Source organism: Ornithorhynchus anatinus, chromosome 16 (genome assembly GCF_004115215.2).
Source record: "Ornithorhynchus anatinus isolate Pmale09 chromosome 16, mOrnAna1.pri.v4, whole genome shotgun sequence".
NCBI classification, from domain to species: domain Eukaryota; kingdom Metazoa; phylum Chordata; class Mammalia; order Monotremata; family Ornithorhynchidae; genus Ornithorhynchus; species Ornithorhynchus anatinus.
Window position 1 is genome coordinate 12,262,163 of NC_041743.1, and position 23,880 is coordinate 12,286,042.

Consider the following 23,880-nt stretch of genomic DNA (forward strand, 5'->3'; position numbering starts at 1 on the left):
AATCTCTATATTTAACAATACAGGAGGAAATGATGGTCTTTTCTGCTTTAACCATCCACATGGACAAAAACTCATTATTAGGAACATTTTTTTCAAACCCAAAGCACAGACGTGTATATTAAGTACACTATTTGGTGCCAGAGGCTTCCAAGGGGTATGGATGCTGTATAATGTTGTAGGCTGATTAAACAAAAAAAGACACAATTCTTCTTTCCATTTACATGTGGGAAAATCATCCCTAAAGAGGAACTCTGGCAGCTGACTATACTAGGCTGAGTTACTTCCTTCCACTCCACACTCCACACGGTAGCATAGTCAGATTCATTGAAGTTTGTAGAAATGTTTAATAAAATGGTTGCTCCCAGCGAGGACTCTTATGCCTTAAAAACTAAAATGAGTCTACAAGCTTGTTGGAAGCTGAAACCCTAATACAGTCGGAATTCAGACACTGGAATTCGATAGAAAGTAGTGAAACCGAATACATTTCCTTCTCCTTCGCGAGGCACCAGCCTGGAATCTTTGCCCTGTTCTACCAAATCAATTTCTTTCCAAAAATAATGGTTTTCTGTGGTGGTTATCTTTAGTGTTTTGACAGTAGGATTCCAATTCAGTCATTTAATAAGGGAAGCACCATGGCCTAGTGGAAAAAACATGGGTCTGGGAGTCAGGAAACATGGGCTTCAGGCCCAGCTCTGCCACTGGCCTGTTCTGTGACCTTGGGCAAATCACTTAACCTTTTTGGGCCTCAGTCTACTCCTCTCTAAAATAGGGATAAATAGAGTGGGACAGTGACTGTGTCTGATGTCAGGATTTTATGGCGTGCCTTCCCTACCATTTAGCATATAGTAAGTGCTTAATAAATATCATGATTACTACTTATTGTTATTACTTCGGCCAGTACTCTGAGTCCTGGAAATATTTAATAACTAATTTTTGATGATGATGCAGAGCTGGTACATACGCTAAGCCCTAAAATCAATTAGAGCAGGTCTACGTAGCTTCAGAAAGGAGACCAGAGGAAAACTAGGGAACAGAACTACTACTACTAATAATTATGTTGGTATTTGTTAAGCGCTTACTATGTTAAGAGCACTGTTCTAAGCGCTGGGGTAAATAGAAGGTAATCAGGTTGTCCCACGTGAGGCTCACAGTCTAAATTCCCATTTTATAGATGAGGTAACTGAGGCACAGAGAAGTTAAGTGACTTGCCCACGGTCACACAGCTGACAAGTGGCGGAGCCAGATTTTGAACCCATGACCTCTGACTCCCAAGCCCGTGCTCTTTCCACTGAGCCACGCTGCTTCTCCAAAAGAAATGGACTCTGCCTCATCTTTTGAGACATTTTGTTTCTTTTTCATTGGAATCTATATTTGGGAGGAAACTGTTCTTCCTCCTATATGGACTGAGAGCCCATGCAGGACCGGGACAGTGTACAGCCTAATGAGCTTGTACCTACCTCAGTGCTTAGAACATTGTTTGACACATAGAAAGCTCTTAAAAAATACCATTATGAAAAAAACCCCAAGTCTAAATAGTTGTGGAAATTTTCAAGGATGTTTGCCTCAAGCAGATTCTTGTATTTTCTGAACCCGTTATTATGGGTCTAGAAATCTGTAGGCATGGTTGAGGGGGATCTAAGTGAGGAAAAAATGACTAAGGAGGGTGAGTCAAATGGTTCAATATGCAAGACTGGATTAGAATAAGGAGATCTTGTACTAAAAGAGGTATTCACACACAAGGTTAAAGATTTAATCAGCTGCCTGATTCCTCTCTGTCAGAAATTGGATATCCTGCATATTCTGCATCTATATCCCCATTGGTACGGTGGGGTGAACGGAGGCAGCTCCCTCTAAAAGAATGACTAATCATAATTAGGGCCGACTACGGACATTTGGCAGACCCGAGGAGGGAAAAAATGACGACTTTCTCGTCCGCATGTGACTGCATGCATTTCATCAGGCACCTATTGTGATGATGACACATGGAATATTTAATGGAGATCTGTCCAAGCCCATCTGAACATATGCTGAATTATGAATACAATTTTCCTGAGCTTTTTATATTCTCACTTTTTCCTTCCCATTTGCCCCCCCGTTTTGTATATTTCAATCTCTAGCGAAGCATCCATGAGGTTGAAAGAATACGTTTGGGTCAGAAGAGCGGGGCTTAATTTGCAATTGTGAAACCATAAATAGGATGATTATGATAAATGATGTAAACCATTACAGACGAGGAGGAAGAATCCCTTGGAAATAAGACCCTTTCCCTTGGATTACTTCTCTCCTGAATAAACATTTAGACATAATACATAATGCAGGGATGGAAGTCAAATTAGTAATAGAAGCCCCAAAACCTCTTCGGTATACCATTCTGGTCTCTCATGCTCCCATATCCATTCCAGTGAATTATTTCTACTTTTCTATTCATTTTGTAACCCATTATGAACATTTAGATTCCTAAATCCACAGGATGAAAATCTGAGAATTGACATATGTAACATTTTACATATTACATATTTTCTTTTACAATGACCCATGAAGTTAATGAACCTTAATTGGAAAATGATGTCACGCCTACAATATTCGCGTGAATTTTTGAAATTTTCCAAAGCTTAATTCTTTTGTCATGTACAGCATTGATGTGGAGCTCAAGTCTACAACCCCTGCACAAAGTCAACATTTTAGTCAAGAGAGCATAAAGGAGAGCATGAGTGAGGATAAATGTTAACATGCAAAAGTTTTGCGTGTTTTTTGAAGGTATTAAATCCGAAGTAAAACAGACACCCTTGAAAGCCGTAACCCGGAAAGTTTGAAGTGAGACACAGCTAGACATTGATTATAGACTTCAGTGTGTAGCTACCAAGAATCTGTAATATACTTCAGTCAATCAATGACATTTATTGAGCGCTTACTGTGTGCAGAGCTCTGTATTAAGCACTTTGGTAATTACACCACAGTACAGTTGGTAGATGTGTTCTCCACCCACTAGGAGTTTACAGTCTGCGGGGGGGGGGGGTGGGGGGAGACAGGCAATAAAATAAATTACCAAGTGCATTTCAACACAGGTATGATGATGTGATTGGACAGAGCAGTAATTGTGGATGGAGAGAGCATGTCACCCCACATATCTGTTCCTTCAGCAAAACATCCATCGAAAGCTTTTCACATGGAAGTAATCCATAGGCCAGGAGAGGATCTGCTGCCCCTTGCAAATAATCTGACTTCTGCTGGTAATTATTCATTGCTCTGCCCGTGTCATACAGCGGTCCTCCTCTGAAATGTAAAAGTGGTGCCCTTCTTTCTCTTTGCTATTTGGAAAATAGGAATTACTAAATTTTCTTGCGTGGTGTCGAGAAGGATGGGCATCTGCAACCAATTAGTCTGTCACAAGAGGGAAAGAAGATTGAAAGTTAACAGAACAAAAAGTTTGATTAATGAAGTGAATCCCTAGTGACAGAAGAGTCACTTCATTGCAACGTGAAGATGATAACATAATAACCTCATGTCCAGTGTATCTTCACAATCTTTATATAGTATGTGCCAGGTGACATCTGTTGAACAAACTTTTCTTTTATCATAGGTCTTTGAAAAAGTCATTTTTTGCTCTCTTTCTGCGTAGAGCCAAATCCAAAGGGCTGTCCTCCGTTCTTGTTCCCCCTTAACTTCTCCCCCTGCTTTTGCTGCTGTGAACCACTCCCTCTTCCTTGAAAGTCTATCAGGGTTTGATTTGTCTGATGCAGTATATCCTGATTCTCCTTCTCCTTATCTGTCCACTTCTCAGTTTCCTTTGCTGGCTCTTCTGTCCCTCGACCTCTCCATGGGGGTCTCCCCAAGACTTTTCCGGGTTCTCTTCTCTCTTCACCTTAGGCTTGCTCTCTCAGGGAGCCTGATTAAATAATAATAATAACGTTGGTATTTGCTAAGCGCTTACTAGGTGCAGAGCACTGTTCTGAGCGCCGGGGTAGATACGGGGCAATCCGGTTGTCCCACGTGAGGCTCACAGTCTTCATCCCCATTTTACAGGTGAGGGAGCTGAGGCCCCGAGAAGGTAAGTGACTTGCCCACAGTCACACAGCTGCCAAGTGGCAGAGCTGGGATTCGAATCCATGACCTCTGACTCCCAAGCCACGCTGGTTTATGCCCATGACTTGAGCTAGCACCTTTATGCCTCCCAGATCTATCTCCATCTGACCTGCAGTAACACATCTCCTCTTGCCTCTAGGACATCTTCACTTGGGACTGCTAGTCAGAAGGACCTGGGTTCTAATCCTGATTCTGCTCCTTGTGACCTTGGGCAAGTCACTTAACTTCTGTGCCTCAGTTACCTCATCTGTAAAATGGGGGTTAAGACAGTGAGCCCCATGTGGGACAGGGACTGTGTCCAACCTGATTAGCTTGTGTCTCCTCCAACGTTTAGTGTAGTGCTTGGCACGTAGACAATGGCTCGTAGTCAATGGCTCTGCCACTTGTCTGCTGTGTGTGGCCCTGGGCAAGTCACTTCATTTCTCTATGCCTCAGTTACCTCATCTGTGAAATGGGGATTAAGACTCTGCAGGACAGGGACTGCGTCCAGTGCGATTTTGCTTGTATCCACCGCAGCGCTTAGTACAGTGCCTGGCACATAGTAAGTGCTTAATAAATACTGTTATCATTATTAATGATAGCAAACATCATCATCATCATCACCATCATTAGAACTGCTCATCTTTCCGCCAGCCCACTCCTCCCTTTCTCAGACAGTAAGACCCTGTCGTCACTGGCTCACAAGCCAGCGCCCTCGGTGTCATTTTAAACTCTGTGCTCTTTGCTCAACTCTCACATTCGGGTTACTGCCCAATACTGCTACTTTTTCCTGCATAACATCTCCTGGCTCTACCCCCTTCCTCACCACCCAAACTGCTACTCTCTTGGAATCAGATCTGGTCTTGTCTCAGATAGACTACTGCACAACTCTTTGCTGTCCTCCCAGCTTCCACCTCTCCCCACTCCAGTCTATACTGTATACGTCCGCACGGATCATCTTTCCGAAGCATTGCTTGGCCCACATCTCTCCTTCACTGGTTTCCTAAGTCTCTCCAAATCCAATAAAACCTCACGATTGGCATCAGGGCTCTCCACCATCTGGCCACAACTTGAGTACTGTGCCTCAGCACTTAGTACAGTGCCTGGCACACGGGGCTTAACAAATACCGCAATTATTATTATTATTACCTGACTGCTTTCTTCATCCCCTATTCCCCAACTCTCTGTCTTCATTCATCCCAAGGCAACCTCTGGTTGTAATAATAATAATAATGTTGGTATTTGCTAAGCGCTTACCATGTGCCGAGCACTGTTCTAAACGCTGGGATAGACACAGGGGAATCGGGTTGTCCCACGTGGGGCTCACAGTCTTAATCCCCATTTTACAGATGAGGTAACTGAGGCACCGAGAAGTTGTGACTTGCCCAAAGTCACACAGCTGACACGTGGCCGAGCCGGAATTCGAACTCTTGACCTCTGACTCCAAAGCCCGTGCTCTTTCCACTGAGCCACGCTGCTTCAATTCACTCACTTCAATTCAATTCACTCTCAGCTCTCCCACCTGCATCTCCTTGCTCACACCATTTCCTTGGCTTTACACCCTTTTCCTGCCTTTCCCCATAATCTTGACTTCAGGTTTCCCAACATTCAAATTCTTCAAGTCCCTCTTTCTCCATCATGTTTTCCCTAATTTCCCAGGAACTTGAGCCGTATCCTCCCTTCAGCCAACTCTCACATTTATATAAAATTTTTACATCCTCCTGAACACTCATGCATATGTGCTAGATTTATTTATTTCTACCGCTCTAGAAAATATTTTCATTTTGTCTCCCGCCTCAGTGTGAACTCCTCGTTGACACGTACTTTGTTATTCTGAGCATTCCAAGCATCTATTACAGTGTGCCACACAAAGTGAGTTCTTTGCAGATGTTACTACTACCACTATCAGTCAACAAATCCATCGCTGGTATTTATTGAGCACTTACCGTGTGCAGAGCACTGTACTAAGCTCTTGAGAGAGGGCAGTACAGCAGATTTGGTAGACGTCCCTCCCCACAAGGAGCTCCCAGTTCATTCTGTTATTTATACTTTCCCATTTTTGACCTTTAGTGATACACAGAACACACCTCAAACCTTGAGAAACACATCTGGAGAGTGAATATGGATTATCATCTAAATTAATGAGAGATACTTTAAGATGTTCTCATTGGTGTGACTACTTAAGACCGGAAGGTGTAAATTTAGTTTCTTTCACTGTTCTCTTTCTCCTGCCACGTTGTATTGTGATTTAATGTAAGGGCAGTGTGGGTTGGGAAATGGAGATGTTGGGATAGTCCCACGACTGCCCTGATCTCTTCATTTTCGCCAGAGTAATGAAATGATCAATTTGTAATTAGACCCTGGACTGAAGTCATGGCGGAATTTTGAGAACAGCCATCGAATCGCATCTTTAGAGCGAGACCTGATCGTTAGCCGAGGAAGTCAACGGTAGTGGCTAAACTACGGTTATGGAAGGTTTTCTGGTGAATTCTGGAGTGGCCCCGTTAGAACCTTTGGCCATCAGAGGATTGGGACCTGTAGAAAAGCAGTGCACATGATTTGTTGCACATTAGTGCTCCCTTGTGTCCAGTCGATTATTTGCACAGAGTGTGGTGGATGATGTAGACGCTAGGGAAGGGGAGAGAAGGGCAGCAGGTTTGTGTGATTTCCAAAGAAAAAGCTCACCTCCTCCAAGAGGCCTTCCCAGACTGAGCCCCCCCCCTTTTTCCCTCTGCTCTCTCTACCCCCCCTTCACCTCTCCGCAGCTAAACCCTCTCCTCCCCCCTTTCCCTCTCCTCCTCCCCCTCTCCCGTCCCACGCCCTCAGCACTGTACTCATCCGCTCGACTGTATATATCTTCACCCTATTTATTTTGTTTAATGAGCTGTACATCACCCTGATTCTATTTAGTTGCCATTGTTTTTATGAGATGTTCTTCCCCTCGACTCTATTTATTGCCGTTGTTCTCGTCCGCCCGTCTCCCCCGATTAGACTGTAAGCCCGTCAAAGGGCAGGGACTGTATCTATCTGTTGCCGATTCCAAGCGCTTAGTACAGCGCTCTGCACATAGTAGGCGCTCAATAAATGCTATTGAATGAATGAATGAATAATTCTATACCTTCAACGTAGATAGAAGAGTGTCCCGAGTAATTCTTCACAGCTATCTCCAAATTGCTCCCACAGCCAACTTTAGACTATGTCAACGAAGCGACATTGGTAAAAACAGAACACGTCAAAGCAGGGCTTCTTCAGTAGTTATTAGGCACCAGAAGGTGTTCGGTGTTCTGTACTACGCACTTGGGAGAGTAGGGAAAAAAAAAAAGACACAGTTCCTGGATCACCAAATCGTGCAATCATCCCCTTGATTCTGTTCACCCCCTCGATTCTATTTATCGCTACTGTCCTTGTCCGTCCGTCTCCCCCGATTAGACCGTAAGCCCGTCAAAGGGCGGGGACCGTCTCTATCTGTTACCGATTTGTACATTCCAAGGGCTTAGTAAAGTGCTGTGCACATAGTAAGCGCTCAATAAATACTATTGAATGGATGAATGAATAATAAGGAGGTGGGTGAGGACAGACTTTGGGCGTGCAGAGGTGGTAGGAGCAAAAGCGTATTTTCAAGGGGTAGCGGCAAGCGTATGGGGAAATAAGAATAAACAAATGCAGAAATGATGAGGGAAACGGAAAAAAATGGTATGTTACATAACTTCCAGGAGTCATGGTCTTGAAGATGTAAGAAGGCAGAGGTGATGAGTTGTGGAATGCTCTCTCATATCTTCCTATAAACATGATGGATTTTGTAGGAACTTATTGGTATACCTCTGAATTCATTTCCACTGAAATAGAAGGTACCTAATAAATGCCAATTAGGATGATATGAGAATGAACACGAATAAGGAAGAATGGCTTACATTCTATCGAGGGTAAATTTCTTCTTTCACTCTAAGGATGATAGGGTTGTAATAAGGCATTAGGCTTATCATCAGAATTTCATCCCTAATGAAGAACAGACCCCACTGTGTATTTAACTCTGTGAACGGAGTGAAAAATCCCCTGGGAAGAGCTCTCGGTGGGTGTCGGATGCCTTGCGAGACCTTAAGAATGATTATCCGTATTGAAATGTCCAAGGTCAGTAATCTTTAGGGCCCCAGGTCGGGTAAGCAATTAGTTCCTTAAGTGGGACATCCCATATAGAATTTTAGGAGTTGTTCCAACCTGGGGCTCTTGTTGCAGCGAAGCAATAAATGAAGAAATATGAGGTGAAGTGCCCCGATTATACCATCTAACTGGATCCAGATGATGCAAGCTTACTTGTCTCATTTTTATCATTTTCCAATTACTCCTTCCCACCCTGGTTTTTCCTGTTGTCGAGAGTAATGTTCTTTACAGCGCGAGAACCGATTTCTCACTTCTAAGGGTGATGTCGTCACATCTGTATATGGCGCACGTACTTCTTTTATGATCCTTAGCAGCACCCTGCGTCCTGCCTTTATTTGCTAGGTGACCCCTTAGCTCTCCGCATCCTGGTTTGGGTAATCGGTGTTTACTTTCACTTTGATATCTGAACTGTAGAGGCTGCAAGTGTGGTCACAGCCGGGCTTGAAGCCAGGGCAGCTCAAGCATGAAAAAAACTAGACAGCCAGCAGCAGTTGGAGACACCAAAGCTTTGCGAGTGCTCCTCAGATCCTTGCAGCATTTTTGTGCCAATGTAAGCGAGGCAAGGTCCTAGCCTACTGTGGGCACTCAGTAAGTAAACATTGTCTATCAGCAGCAATCCCGAGACTCTTGTCACAGTTGCAGGAAGGATCAATCAGTTGTATTTATTGACTGTATACTGTGTGCGGAGCTCTGTACCAAGCGCTTGGGAGAGGTCGGAGGTATTACAGAGTGGGTAGACACGTTCCCTGCCCCCAACGACCTTACAGTCTAGAGTCCTTTTAGCTCATTCGCGCAGGTTCGTTTCCAGGAATTTCCAGTACCTCAGAAGCGATGGGTACTGGTTGCCAAATCTCCTAACCCTTCCCTAGGCCTGAGTCTCACCAGCGATCCGTCAATCAGTGGTGTGCATTGAGCGCTTACTGTACTAAACGCTTGGAGAAGTACAATGCCGCGGAGTTGGTAGACACGTTCTCTGCCCACAAGGAGCTTACAGTTTGGAGGGGGAGACAGACTTTAAGTAGCAGATGAATATGTAAACACCGTGGGACCGAGGGCGGAGCGAATATCAAACACTTAAAGGATACCGATCCGAGGGCACAGGAGATGCAGAAGGGAGAAGGGGAAATGAGGGCTTAATGGCGGAAGGATTCTTGGAGGGGATGTGATTTTAATAAGTCTTTGATGATGGTGAGATCGGTGGTCTGTCGTATGTGAAGGTGGAGGAGTTTCAAGCCAGAGGGAGGATGTGGGCAGGGAAGTCGGAGGTGAGATAGACGAGGTTGAGGTACAGTGGGTAAATTGGTGCTTGGGGGGGCAAAGTCAGTGCCCCGGGTTGCAGCGGGAGATCAGTGAGATAAGGTAGAAGGGGGTGAGTTGATTGAGTGCTCTAAGCCGGTGCAGTAGGCAAGGCAGGATATAAATCAAGAAACCAATCCAGGGAACCAAATTGAGGTGCCTGAGTGGGGAAAGCCCCTCTCAGTGAGCACATTTGGTCCTCAACCGTATGGGCATGGGAAGAGAGCACAGGGAGGGGAAATGATGATAAAGACAGTATAAGGAGAAACATCTCCATTTCATCTTGTGGGCCTCAATTTCTCTCAACCTTGTGAGGATGCTCATCAGCCTACTGCTATCAATCAAAGATGGTATTTATTAAGGGCTTACTGCGGGCAGAGCATTCTTCCAGGTACTCGGGAGAGTAGAATAGAGTTGGAGGACTCAATCGCCGCCCTCGTGGAGTTTACAATATAATGCTAATTTCATAAAGGTTTTGGCCAGGCTCTTAAAAAGGTTAAGAGCTTTTCTGCTGTTTCTTTGTACCTGGTTTTCAAAGTGCCTGGACATTCTGTGCTAAGGTGGGGTAGATTCTGTGGGCTTTTTGGCTAGTCTTTCTGGCAGCGAACGCAAGCCGTGGTCGCAGACTGGTCTCACAAGCGTTAAAACTGGATGAGTAAAACTCAAGAGGTGACCTCTAAGAGAAGTGCTCACTTCAACTCTATCTTTCTTTTCATTATAGAATCGCCCAGAGTTCTGGTCACGCCTAAAAACCAGTCGTTCACAGAAGGGTCTGAGGTAGCCCTTATGTGTTCTGCAACAGGTTATCCCAAACCTAAGAAAGTCTGGATGCATAATGACATGCTTATTCTGGGCTCACACAGGTACTGGGTTTGTATCAAATTCTCTTTCATTATTGGGTGAGGAAGGCTTAAGGCTATAGGTGAAACTTCTGTCCCCACATTCCAAGGGCAAAGCAAGTTTTCAATTCATTTATTGCTGCTGCTCCCAAAATGGGGTAGGCAGTATAGACTTGAGGTTAAGAAACAGTTTGTGCTTCATAGTTCCTGGGATAATAGATAATAATAATAATATTGAGGGTATTTGTTAAGTGCTTACTTTGTGCCAAGCACTGTTCTAAGCCCTGGGATAGATATCAGGTAATTAGGTTGTCCCACATGGGGTTCACAGTCTTAATCCCCATTTTACAGATGAGGTAACCGAGACACAGGAAAGTCAAGTGACTTTCCCAAAGTCACACAGCTGACAAGTGGCGGAGCGGGGATTAGAACTCATGACCTCTGACTCCCAAGCCCGTGCTCTTTCCATTGAGCCACGCTGCTTCTCCAGATGGGGCTCGGTGACCCTATTGCTTTTGGTTCTGAGCTTCACAGATTAATATTTCATGTTATTTTGGAACCAGATTTACAAATAACCCCTCAGTGTTACCAAGAGAGTCAGTTTGTGTTATTGCAAGAAACAAGGTATTTTTCTGAGAGTTCACAATCTGATTAATTCACAGGATTGCAGTTTTTAATGGAAAAAATGAACATAAATGTAATATAAGAAAATCAACAGAAAGGTCTTAGCAACACAGAATATTATTTTACCTTGACTCCACTCAAATCCATTGAATTCTGCAATGCTCATGTATTGAGTATGTTGAACTTGAATTGTAAATCTATTCTTTTGGGCTTGTTCAATAGTATTTATTGAGTGCTTACTATGTGCAGTGCACTGTACTGAGCGCTTGGAATGAACAAGTCGACAACAGACTTGTTTTAAGGGAGATAGTATGATTCAGTGCAAAGTACCCTATTTTTGTAAAACGGAAATTCTGGAATATCAGCCTGAACCTGTCATTGCACAAACCCAAACTTCTCATTCTCCTGCAGTTGCTGCTGGCTATAAAATAGTGATAGGAACACTTACCCCCCTTCACGCTAGATGAGGATTCCGCTAATAGCGGCCAAGCGGTCTGAGTTCCTCAGGTGAAAGACACTGTAAATTGGCACTGATGTAGCTGAATTTCTGGATGGAGTTGATGTTATCTTTATTTCCAGGCATAGAGTGACCTCTGAAGGCACTTTGATAATCAAAAATGCAATTCCCAGAGATGCAGGTATATACGGTTGCTTGGCGAGTAACACAGCTGGGACAGCTAAACAAACTTCCACTCTCAGATATATTGGTAAGTGTAAATGGAAAACTTGCTGTCAAAAGAATGGATTCCTTCAAGGGATGATCGAGCATTGATAATCATTTCTTTCCCAGAGATTAAAATGGATAATATTGTATTTTTGAAATTTATATCTTCATATTATTATATGAAAAATATTGGAACCTCATCAGTCAAGAGGCCATAGAGAGTGGTGGATGATAGTGTGTTCTCCCCCAAATTCCATGCCATTCCATACTCTCTCCTCTTCCAAGTGAGCAAATTTTCCCAATTGTTTAGTCCTGTGCTCTGCACATAGTAAGTGTTGAGTGAATACCATGGATTTATTTCCACAGCACCCAAACCTGTATTTCATATTTCCCATCCGTCACCAAGAATACCACCCTAGTGGTGTTGATGTGCTTAGTATGTGCCAGGCACTGTACTGAGCACTGGGGTAGATACAAGATAATGAGGTCAGATCAAGTCCCCGTCCCACGTAAGTTTCGCAGACTGAGTGGGAGGGAAAACAGGTATTGAATCCCCATTTTACAAAGGAGGAAACTGAGTCACAGAGAAGTTGTGACTTACCCAGGATCACACAGCAGGCAAATGATGGTCACGATTAGAACCCAGGTCCTCTGACTCCCAGGCCCATGCTCTTTCCCCTAGCCCACACTGCTTCTTTGCCTGTCTCCAGTTAGGATATTTTTTTCCGGTGTTTGTGTAATAAAATATATTCTCTGACTCTCCTCTTATTTTTTTTGGTTGCTTCGAGAAGCTTCTCGTCTATACCTTCAAAACTTTCTCGTGTAGGTATGTGTGTCTGTGTTATGCCTGCTGAAGCCAGAGGGATTTTGCTGAATTTATAGCATTTTAAATTCTGAAAACTGTTTAACATTAATAATGGTCATGTCTCGTTGGCCTCTTTGTTCTCTAGCCATTCTAACGTATTGTGAGTTCACTTGGAGTCCTCTTCTTGGCTCTGTCAATGTCTATGAAGGTTTTTTCTTGTAAATGTATTTTTCAGCTTTCAAAGAAATTGCTGATGCAGTTTTTCTTTTGCAATTGGCCATGTGCACCCTCAAAAGCTCTTATTGTGTTGTGAAAGTAGTTGGCTTTTGAACAGTTGGTGTCATAGAAATAGCCTTTCCAATGAATGTTATAGTAGCATGAGGAAACAAGAGTCACTCAAGAGAAAATTCCGGATTAGTGCATCCTGTTCTTTTTAAATGAAATTCACATTTTTAATCATCTCCAACTCCCTTTATCCTAAAACCTCCCCTACCTGACAAGTTGTTTTTTTTTAAATTATTATCTTTTCCTACCTCTCTGCTAAAGGGGTGGCATTTTGCTTTTATCCTCCTTTTGTTATTGCTCTGTTTATAGACTGTCTCTTACTTTCCTTTCTCTTGCAGTTTGCACCTTGTTTCCCACTTGGCTTTGCTATCCTTCACCTGGTCTCCTGGTTTGCTTGGATGCCGTAGCTTTCATTCTTTCTGGCCTTCTTCTTTGTGTTTCTCTTCCCTTGTTTCTTCCTAGATGTCTAACCCTCATTAGTAGAAATGGCCTTCATCCTGCCTTTATTTTTCTGGACCTCTCACACCTCCTTCTCGAAGACCCTATTTAGCGACTTTGTTGAAATCTGCATGCAAGTAAGATGATCCGACCAGGAGTCCTGCATCTCTGAGATACTTAATGCCTGCCTGTAAACCATGCTGGAATGGGTAACGATACTTTTGAGGGTAAAACGATCTCCCGCCCCACTTGTCCTTAAAAACTGGGGCACTTGCTAAATGCTTGCTACGTGCCGAGCACTGTTCTGAGCGCTGGGATGAATACAGCATAATGAGATCAGTCACAGTCCATCTCAAATGGGGCTCACAGTCCTAGTTGGAGGGAAAACCGATATTGAATCCCTCTTTTATAGGTGGGAAACTGAGGCACGGAGCAGTTAAGTGACTGCTTAAGTTCCAGGTCACACAGAAGGCAAGTGGTAGAGCTGGGATTAGGAGTCAGGTTCCCTGACTTCCAGGCCCATCAATAGGCCTTGGTGCTTCTCCTTCCTCCACACCTGTGAAGGAAGCACTATGAAAGACTCTGTTTCCCAATAGCACAAGCCTCCGGTTTAGGGTGGCTACTAACAGCACTCAAGAGGCTAAGACCCCCGCCCCACCCCCCCAACCTTAGCTGGCCCTTCTCTTTCTGTTTCATGCCTATATGAGGATGTATTTAGTACGCCTCTCATCAAAACATGCATGATTGTAAAGGAATGCAACTCAGATTCTATAGGAGCTCAGTACATTTTCTCCTTTATCAGATGCCCCAAAGCTGACCGTGGTACAAAGTGAAATCCTGGTTGCCATCGGGGACACAACCGTCATGGAATGTCAAACCACCGGTTCTCCAACACCTCTGGTTAAGTGGTTCAAAGGTTTGTTGCATTTATCTGTATCTGTTTCATTTGGTTTTCAGTTTTGTTACTTAAAAAATGATACATTGAGTTTATTTTGGTGGGTGATTTAGCCGCACCATAAAAATGTGTTTATGATCTCATTGGTAACTGAACTCAAGATTTTGAAATCGGAGCTTCAGCCTAGCCATCTGGTGGGGATTACAGAACTGGGAAATTTGGAGATGGAAACTTCCTACTTTACCATCTAGTGGAACGATCTCTCTGTTGGTTGAGGAGTCTTCCTTTTGCAATATCATATTATCCAGTGCTTTGCTTAGTCAAGGTTTAAATTTTCTTTATTTTGTTTCTAGAGGTGAGAGCTCTTTCAGGTATTTTTTTTTCAGGATTTTCAGATCTGGCTTTTCCATGATTTAAACCATTTCAGATAAGCACTGAAAATAGAAGCAGATGAAAGGCAAATGAATTTCATTTATGACTTTATCTTGCTCAGCAAATGTTAGTCCTAAATTCAAGATGAATTCCTCCACTCCGACATTTAATGCCAGTATTCTAAAATTGGTTTTGACACCAGCACCAAGCCAAGACCAGTTTATGGCAAAGTCGTGAGTAATCACTAAGATGTCGAGTCATAAAACCAAATAGGGTCAGATTTCCAAAGTTGACTTCAATTTGATTGGCATCTGAAGTTTATGTTCAACAGGAAAGGTGTCTTCCTCCACCCCTATGGGCTTCATGTCCCACCCTCCCTCTTCTCTAGTTAGCCCATCTCCATCTCTCGACTTAGGAACTTTTGTAACAGGGGTCTCTCAAAGAGCAAACCTACCAAAGCTAGGTGATCACACAGAAATCTGATTTAGAATAGGAAATTCCATCAAGGGTATTAGTTTGGGGCAAATTGGAAGTTAATTAGCCTAAAAAGATGTTTGGAGAACCCCTTGCCGGGGAGATTCAAGTTCACAGTAAAGGGTTATTGAGAAATATCAAAAGTGTGAAGCGGGTTAGGGAATCTTTGGGGTTAAAGACAAACTTAATGGATGAACAGGACATAATCAAGAATTCAATTCTTTAGTTTGTCTTTACTGGGGAGGATTTTTTGTAGCGCTCAGGTCTGAGTAACTTGATCAAATCATGGTGACTAAGGGTGTTTTTGACCAAAAATATGACTGATGCCATTCATTCATTCAGTTGTATTTATTGAGCACTTCCTCTGTGCAGAACACTGTATTAAGTGCTTGGGAGAGTACAGTTCAATGAGAAAGAGATACATTCCCTGAGCTGTGGACTCCTCCAGGAAGCTCTGGCGTTAGTTCTGGTATTTATTAAGTGCTTACTTTGGGCCAAGTACTGGGTTAGACGCTGACTAATTTCATCTGACAAGTCTCTGTCCCACATGGGGTTCGTCAGCTCGATGGATGTAGACAGCTAAAAGCAATGGTGACAGTGGGTTACCCCACCAGGCAATAGAGCCAACGAACCAGGGTGCCAATGTCCAGACAGATAAAAGAATGGATTTTGGAGCTTGGGAATCCTCAGATTCCCCAGTGCCCCAGGTAAACCGTCCTTAGTTAGGAGCCCCAGGGTTCTATTAAGTGAGTCTTGTGACAAGCGTCCCGGCCCTCAAGGAACGTTCAGTAGACCGCAGCTCGTGAAGGGGCCGGGAACCTGTCTGCTAATTCTTCTGCGTTGTATTCTCCCAAGCACTTAGTACAGTGCTCGGCACAGAGTAAGCGCCCAATGAATGTCACTGATCGGTTGATTAATGGGAGAAGACAGTGGACGTAAATTGACAAATATGTGGGAAGGTCCACATAAAGAGCATTAAAAGGATGTGAAATGGGGTTTTTGAGGGAAAAAAAGAGCAGGCAGAGATAGTGTGCAGTATTTTCTACCTCTTCTCAGTCCCGAATAAGAAAAACTGATTTTAAACCTCAGCAGGAGGGAGTTACGTTAGATATGGAAAAATATCAACACTGATGAGGGGGTTAGGACGAATCCAGCCTGAAAGCATATAGTGGACTCTCCCAGTCCTCTCCATCCCTAGAATCCCCTATTTTTCCAGAAGTTCACATTCAGGGAGTGACATAAGATCTCTCCACATTTCACTGTTTTATTCAGAGAAATGGGGGTGAGATAGGAAACTGAAAGAAATGTCACCTACGCATTGCAGTTTGCCACCAAATAGGTGATATAGGACTTCGGAGGGGATGGCTGTGCTTTGTACGGGGCGTCACTTCAAATTTTTGATTAGAGGCCAATACTTCTAAGGTCCTCGTTTCATCTTAAGGCCCAATGTAAAGAGGAGGAAAGAAGGGAGAGGCATAAGGATAAAAATTTCCAACTGAACCAGACAGAATATTTTAATACTTGATGAACAGCAAGGTCACACTCCACCTCCCTTGTGGAGGGAAAGTTTATGTCAACATCATCTGCTTTTATTTATGATAATTTCTCAGCGGCTTATAGACGTTCCTTTCTTTCCTTCTCCCATTCTCTCATGGTATGTGGTAGCAAGCTGGAGAGGATTGTTATTATTCCCTTTTGGAACTTTGTTTTGGCACGAACAGCAGGTTGCTAATATAATACTTTATATTTGGGACTCTGTTTAATAATAATAATAATAATTAAAAAAACCTTTCTCCTTTCATGGGCCGATTGGTGCTTTTTGCAGTGACCTGGGAGAGTCACAGGATTTCCTGGGTTCCCCTTCTCTCTTGGAAGGTGACCTAGGTGTATCCTCAGCTCCACGACCACTTGCGTATTGTAGCCTTTCTGTTGCAGTTTTGGATTTTGTGATCACTCTCTTCCCTCCCTTTTCCTCCGCTCCCCCATGTACCAACTCACAGTTCATAACCCAGTCCTTCACTGTTTCACATTTCAAAATTGTAGAAACATTAGTTTCTCATTAATTTTCTCAACATCAGTCTTCCAGCGTGGCTTAAATCCATTACAAAACATGTTCCTCCCACACAATATCATTCACAATAACATGAGTTTTGCCAGAAAGGTTGTTCCCGTCTACATTAGTGCAACACAAAACAAGCTCCCTGACACAAAATTAGTCCAAAATAGCATTAGTTCTGCACACATTTTGTTCGGCACACTGTGTCGTTGGATGGTATCCTTTTCGGAGTGGGAATCCAACCCAGTTTTCTCCATGGTCTTTAGGCACTATTTCACTGTTTGCAGGTCTGCCAGTTACAGATTTCTTTACCTGATTCCTACAGACCCTTAGCGCTGAATGACTCGAGAACTGGGAATGTCTCATCACCATCAGCGCTCTTTATCGAGAGCCTACTGAGTGCGGAACACTACACTAAGCACTCGGGAGAATACACCAGAACCAAGGTGGATCGTCACTGCCCTCCAGGAGTTTGCAGTCCAGTGGATAGAAAGACCCGAATTACAGTTACTTAGAAAAATAGTAGCAGCAATATAAAGAAAAGCAGAAAAGGAACAACTCCATCGAAAGCGCCTTCTCAAAGATCACCAGTGATCTTCTTGTCAAATCCAAAGGCTTCCACTCCATGCTGATCGGCCTTGACTTCAACCCTGGACCACCCCCTTCTCCCGGAAGCATCATCCGACCTTGGCTTCACTGACACTGTCCTCTCCTGGTTCTCCTCTTATATCTCTGGCTGCTCATTCTCAGGCTCGTTTTCGGGCTCCTCCTCTGCCTGCCACCCCCTAACTGTGGGAGTCCCCCAAGGCTCAGTTCTGAGGCCCCTTCTATTCTCCATCCACACCCACTCCCTTGGAGAACTTAGTCACTCCCCTGGCTTCAACTACCATCTCTGGGTGGATGATTCACAAACCTATATCTTCCAGTCCTGATCTTTCTCCTCTGCATTCTCATATTTCCTCCTGCCTTCAGGACATCTCTACTTGGTTGTTTGGTTGATAACTCCAATTTAGCAACCGTCAATCACCTTGCCCCCATCTTACCTCACTGCTCTCCTGCTAAAACCCCGCATGCTCACTTTGCTTCTCTAACGCCAACCTACTACTCACCGTACCTCAGTCTCGTCTATCTGGTCGTTAACCCCTTGCCCACAGTCTGTCACTGTCCCTCGCCTTTCGTATCCGACGGACCATCGTCCTTCCCACCTTCAAAACATTGTTAGCAACATCTCCTCCATGAGGTCTTTCCTGATTAAGCCTTCTTTTCCTCCGCTCTCTCTCACCTCTGCTTCACCTTTTCACTTGAGCAGTTTGGGCACTTGATAGTCACCCCACCTTCAGCGGCACAGCTATGGACATATCCATACTTTATATTAGTGTCTTCTCCCTCTGTGGACTGTAATCTCCCCGTGGACAGGAAATGTGTCTACTAACTCACTTATATTGTACTCTCCTAATGCTTAGTACAATATTCTGCCCATAGTAAACACTCAATAAGTATGGTGGATAGGATGAAGATATTTAAGAACTGTGGGTGGTGGGTTGATACGAGGAGGGTGTTGAAAAATTAGGGGAAACTTCTCAGCCTAATATTTGGAGAGCATTTCAATTTAACTTTAGTACACCATTTTCTCTGTGTCTGAGAATATTTAATTTTGTGGGAGATGTTTTTATTGTGAGAGTGATGAATTATGAAAACTGTTCTGCTCTTAGATTTTCCTATATAACTGCACGGGCTGCAAAGCTAGCTCTTCATTTTCAAATGATTTATTAACTTTGTTTTTGGAAAGTCTTATGCAGGAGTCTCATGATCAAATGGCATAAAATGAATTTGGCCACTAAACTGGTACAAAGTAACTTTTACTCAAATGATTATAGAAGTAATGGTATTTCTCTCTCTCTCTGTCTTTTTTTCCTCTTTTTCCCCACTGTAGGAGATCTTGAATTGAGACCTTCAGCATTTCTGATTATTGACTCTCGGAAGGGGCTTTTGCAGATTAAAGAAACGCAAGATTTGGATGCTGGGGATTATACCTGTGTAGCCACCAATGATGCTGGAAGAGCAACGGGCAAAATAACGTTAGATGTTGGCTGTGAGTATCCCATCCAGGCACGTGGCTCTCCTGACCACCTTGCCCACTCCCTTCCCGGTGCTTTGAACTTCCTGCTCCTTCAACCCTTCCTAAAATGGTCATTATTCCAGGAGACATTTCTCCAATTAATCCCCAGTTCTCGGGGCATAGCAACCCAGCTGTCGATTAGCATTTAGGTTGAATTTCTTTATTCATTTTCAGTTTAGTTTGGTTAGCAGTCGTTCCTCTTTTTGCCTCTGAGTACGTATGATTTGTTTGGGTCATGCTCTGCCTACCGGATGTTATCAGTGGTGTGTCATGTCCATTTCTATCTTTCATCTCTTTCCATCATTCAGACTTAGAAACTTCTAGTTTCCCTCGTTCAGTGAGATTGGCATATTAGGCAGGATTTTCTTCAGAATTGGAATCTCCTGGCCAAAACTGTGAGAATTCCTGGTCGACCTCGAGGCTCATTCAGAACTGTGGACACCCAAAGGGTCTTCACCATTGTCCTTATCAGATTAAGTACTCCTATTTCCCCAGCATGCTGTGTAGCGCTTAAAGGGATTCACCAAAAGACATAACCCTTGCTCTTGAGGGGTCTGCAGTTTGGTGGGGTCCACATATCCTTTGTAGAAGATAGTCATTTCCGTGCACTAGACCCAGAAATGTGGTTGTAATGATTTGAGGGGAGTCCTGAGCAGCAGTAACTTTCCATAACATACCAGGACTCGGGAGGATGGTCATGTCAGCTGACAACATGGTTTCTTATCCCCTCCTGAACCTAGAAGAGTCCCCTGTTTTCTAGTCCCTCCACGCCCTGCCCCTTAAAAGCAAATGGATTCTTCCTCCACGAGTGATTTGTTGGTGGTGGACAGGTGGTAAGGACAGGTGGTGGGGAGACTACTAATAGTGACCCCCAGACTTTGGGTCAGTCCTGTTAGCTGCTCTGACTAAGCAGGTTAAACAAAGGCAGAGAAGTAAGTTTGGAGCCCACTCAAAGTATTGCAGTGATCTGCCGAGCTGATACGATGGGGTGCGACGCTGCTGTGCTTATCTCCCGGACATCCCTGACTTCCTATCCATCTTGGCATTTGCCTCCTCTCCTAAGTGGTCTTGGAAAGGATCCCAGACTCCTGGCCTCTGGTCCTGCCTTATCGCCCACGAAGTTGGGTGGGTCATGTATATTCATATATTTTAAAATTGCATTACTCTGAATAACTTGCTGCCTCTTAGGATGGTGCCTTTAATTGTTGAGGCACTGAAGCTGCCTTTTTGAAAAATGCCATGCAGAGCTGTGGTCGTGAATGTGTTATAAAATGTAATGGTTGTTTATTCAATTTTAACTCATTAAAAAGAATGTGATTAGATTTAAATCCTAAGAACTTACTTGGGATGGCTTAAAAAATAAAAGCTCTCTCTGTTGTTCTTGCACTGTTTAAGGATTAAACGTGATTGGCAACCAGTTGACGTCCTCTCACCTTCGAAAAGGAGAATGTAATTATTTGCACGCACTTTTTTTCCAATCTCTATGTGGCTCCATTAGAATCATCTACCTGGACGAACCATCCAATGGACATCTATTTTAGGCCTCTCCCTCCTCTAGGCTTCCTGTAGACTGTAAACTTACTGTGGGCAGGGAATGTGTTTTTTTATATTGTTATAGTTTACTCTCCCAAGCGCTTAGTACAGTGCTCTGCACACAGTAAGCGCTCAATAAATATGATTGACTGTTGAGAAGGTGAATCTCCCAATCTCTGGTTATCTGGGCAAATTTAGGGCACTCAGTTTTATTGTTTTTATGATTCCGATACTTGAGATCAAGGAAATGAAGGTTAGGAAAATTAGAAGTTACTTTAATAGCATTCCTGGTTGTTTTCAGTGTTCTTTTTTTCCACCACCACAGCTTTTTTTCTTGGCCATTCTTGACCGCATGGAACGTTGTAAACATGCCTCATTCTCCTTAGAAAAAAGTTACAGGGGAGGGAATGCCAAGATGTCTTGAGGAAAGGAAGGATGGCTACCAAAAGCTCCGGACTGGCAGATATTGTGTTTGTAGCATTCCTCTCTGTTCTGGGTTTGATTCTTAGTCCTTGGTTTCGTGCTCTGTGGTCAGGCAGATCATCAGCATTATGTTTGGCTCCTTGGGGAAGGGGGAAAGTCTTGTATCAGTCTGCGGTTTGCGCCATGGGACGTGAAGGTTGCCATAGTTAATGTCTATTTGTAATTATCACTTAAGTAAACAAGAGGAGAATTGTGCAAAATGAGCTAAAGGGCAAGACGGTCCATCTGCCTTTGATTCGAATCATTTTTCTTCCCCATATATTGTGCGCAAACAGGGAATCTCGGTTTATCTGGCCCTATCTGGGTTCATCCCTTCGGTATTGTCAAGGGCCAGGTGAAATGTAAGTCCAGTTAATATGTGGTGTTTACTGAGCACTTACGGTGTGCAGAGCACTGTACTAAATGTTTGGAAGGGTACGGTAGAGCTGGTAGGCACATACTCGCCGCCCTCCAAGAGCTCACGGTCTGGTAGGGGAAACAGAAATTTAAAAAAAAAATTACAGATAGAGGAAGGAACAGAGTGTTAGGATATATACATCAGCGAGTGACTGTCAGAGTGCTTAGGGAGTGCAGACCCAAGGAGAGAGAATGGGGTGGGGAGTGGAGAGATTAATCAGGGAAGGCTTCCTGGAGGAGATGTGATCTTAGTAGGTTAATATCGGTAATGAGATAGGCCAAATGTGGGCATAGCATACTACCCCTTTGCTATGGACAGATTTTAATTTATTGATGGTTTCATTTTAGAATTTTGTAATTATGATGATGAAGAGATACGGATGTACTCTCTGAACGAACTCTGAATGATGAAAGGTGAATTGATCCAGATCTGGCATTGGCAGATCTGTTGTCTTAATCGTGCACTGGCCATTAGCAGGCGTGCGTGACTCAGTGATATAATGCTAATGAAAATAATTGAGGTATATCTTAGGTGCTTACTCTGTGCCAAGCACTGTGCTTAGTGATGAGCGTAGATTCAATACCATCCTATTAGACAGGTTCCTTGTGAGAGATGGCTCACAGTCTTTTGAAAATCTGCTTTCAATCTCCTTGAGGGCCATGAATGGCCCTCTTGCTTAAATTGTGCTCTCCCCCACCAACCGCCCTTAGTAGTAATAATAATAATGTTGGTATTTGTTGAGCGCTTACTATGTGCAGAGCACTGTTCTAAGCGCTGGGATAGATACAGGGTAATCAGGTTGTCCCACGTGAGGCTCACAGTCTTCACCTCCACCTTACAGATGAGCTCACTGAGGCCCAGGGAAGCGTCTTGCCCACAGTCACCCAGCTGACAAGTGGCAGAGCCGGGATTCGAACCCATGACCTCTGACTCCCAAGCCCGGGCTCTTTCCACTGAGCCACGCTTGAGGGCAGGGATTGTGTCTACCAACTGTAGTCTCCCTAGTTCTTAGTTCAGTGCTCTGCGCAAAGCAAGAGCTCAGTAAATACCATGGATCGAGTGGAATGCTTGACATTCAGTTGTGGGAACAGAGTTGTCCTTTGGTTTGAAGGTGAGGCAGTGAGGTATCATTCCGTGAATGCGTGTCACCGAGAGAACTGAGGTATTCAGTAAATGCCATCCGTAGACTGCCGGAGGTAGGCCTCTGCCCCTCTTATGTGCCCACTGTATAGATCTTATGGTATTTGTTAAGCACTTACCGTGTCCCGGGCTCCGTACTAAGCGCCGGTGAAGATACGGGGTAATCAGGTCGGACGCAGTCCCGCTCCCACGTGGGGCTCACGGTCTTAATCCCCGTTTTGCGGATGAGGTAACGGGCACGGAGAAATGAAGTGACTTGCCCGAGGTCACACAGCAGACAAGTGGCGGAGCCCGGGGCTAGAACCCAGGTCCTTCCGACTCCCGGGCCCGTGGGACAGTTTAGATTAGGTTGACCGTCTGCTAGAATTACTGAGTAAGGAAGAAAACGGGAACGGGGGAGTGGGATAGGGATTTGGCCCGAGTGAACCAGGTTGGTTGACTGCATCGGTTACGATTCAGTGGATTCATTGAGTGATGGTCATACTTATTCTTCGATATGTGATGACTAGACCTAGCATCGGAGAAGAGTTTGTTCATTCTGTTGTGTTGCACGTGGTAAGTGCTAGTAAAACCATCACTAGTATAACTGTCTTTCACTCCATTCAAAAATTGCTGTCTATCCACTGGGGCTCAAAACCCCCCCCACCCACCGTTCATTTTAACCCGACATACGGTATGGGTATTTCTAGCAGCTTGAAGCTGCTATTTGAAGCAGCGTGGCTGAGTGAAAAGAGCACGGGCTTGGAAGTCAGAGGTCGTGGGTTCGAATCCCGGCTCTGCCACCTGTCAGCTGTGTGACTGTGGGCAAGTCCCTTCACTTCTCTGTGCCTCAGTTCCCTCATGTGTAAAATGGGGATGAAGACTATGAGCCTCAGGTGGGACGACCCGATTACCCTGTATCTCCCCAGGACTCAGGACAGTGCTTGGCACATAATAAGCACTTAACAAATACCATCATCATCATCATTATTATTATTCTATAAAAATGGAGCAAGATATCACTTCAAGTTCGGGTAAAGGTGGCAATGAAGCCGATGATCCTCTTTCTTTGTCGTCTTCTTCATTTGCATGTGATATAGAGGAGCAGTGTGCCCTAGTGGAAAGAGCATAAGGCTCAGGGGAATCAGGGGTTCTAATCCCAGTTTCGCCACTTACCGGTGGTGTGATCTTGGGCACATTATTTAACTTCTCTGCAGCTCCATTTCTTTGTCTGTGAAATAGGAATTAAATACTTGCTTTC

The 23,880-nt window shown here is 44.0% G+C and overlaps 1 protein-coding gene across 2 annotated transcripts in view; it reads left to right on the top strand.

Moving 5' to 3' along the window:
• HMCN1 (hemicentin 1) overlaps positions 1 to 23,880 on the top strand; it is a 293,317-nt gene that overhangs the window by 120,851 nt on the left and 148,586 nt on the right. For both annotated transcript variants that reach the window (XM_029080708.1, XM_029080710.1), the window contains exons 12-15: positions 10,238 to 10,379; positions 11,559 to 11,686; positions 13,974 to 14,087; positions 18,902 to 19,060. In XM_029080708.1, the coding sequence (XP_028936541.1) occupies positions 10,238 to 10,379; positions 11,559 to 11,686; positions 13,974 to 14,087; positions 18,902 to 19,060 (543 nt within the window). The remainder of the gene's footprint in view (positions 1 to 10,237; positions 10,380 to 11,558; positions 11,687 to 13,973; positions 14,088 to 18,901; positions 19,061 to 23,880) is intronic.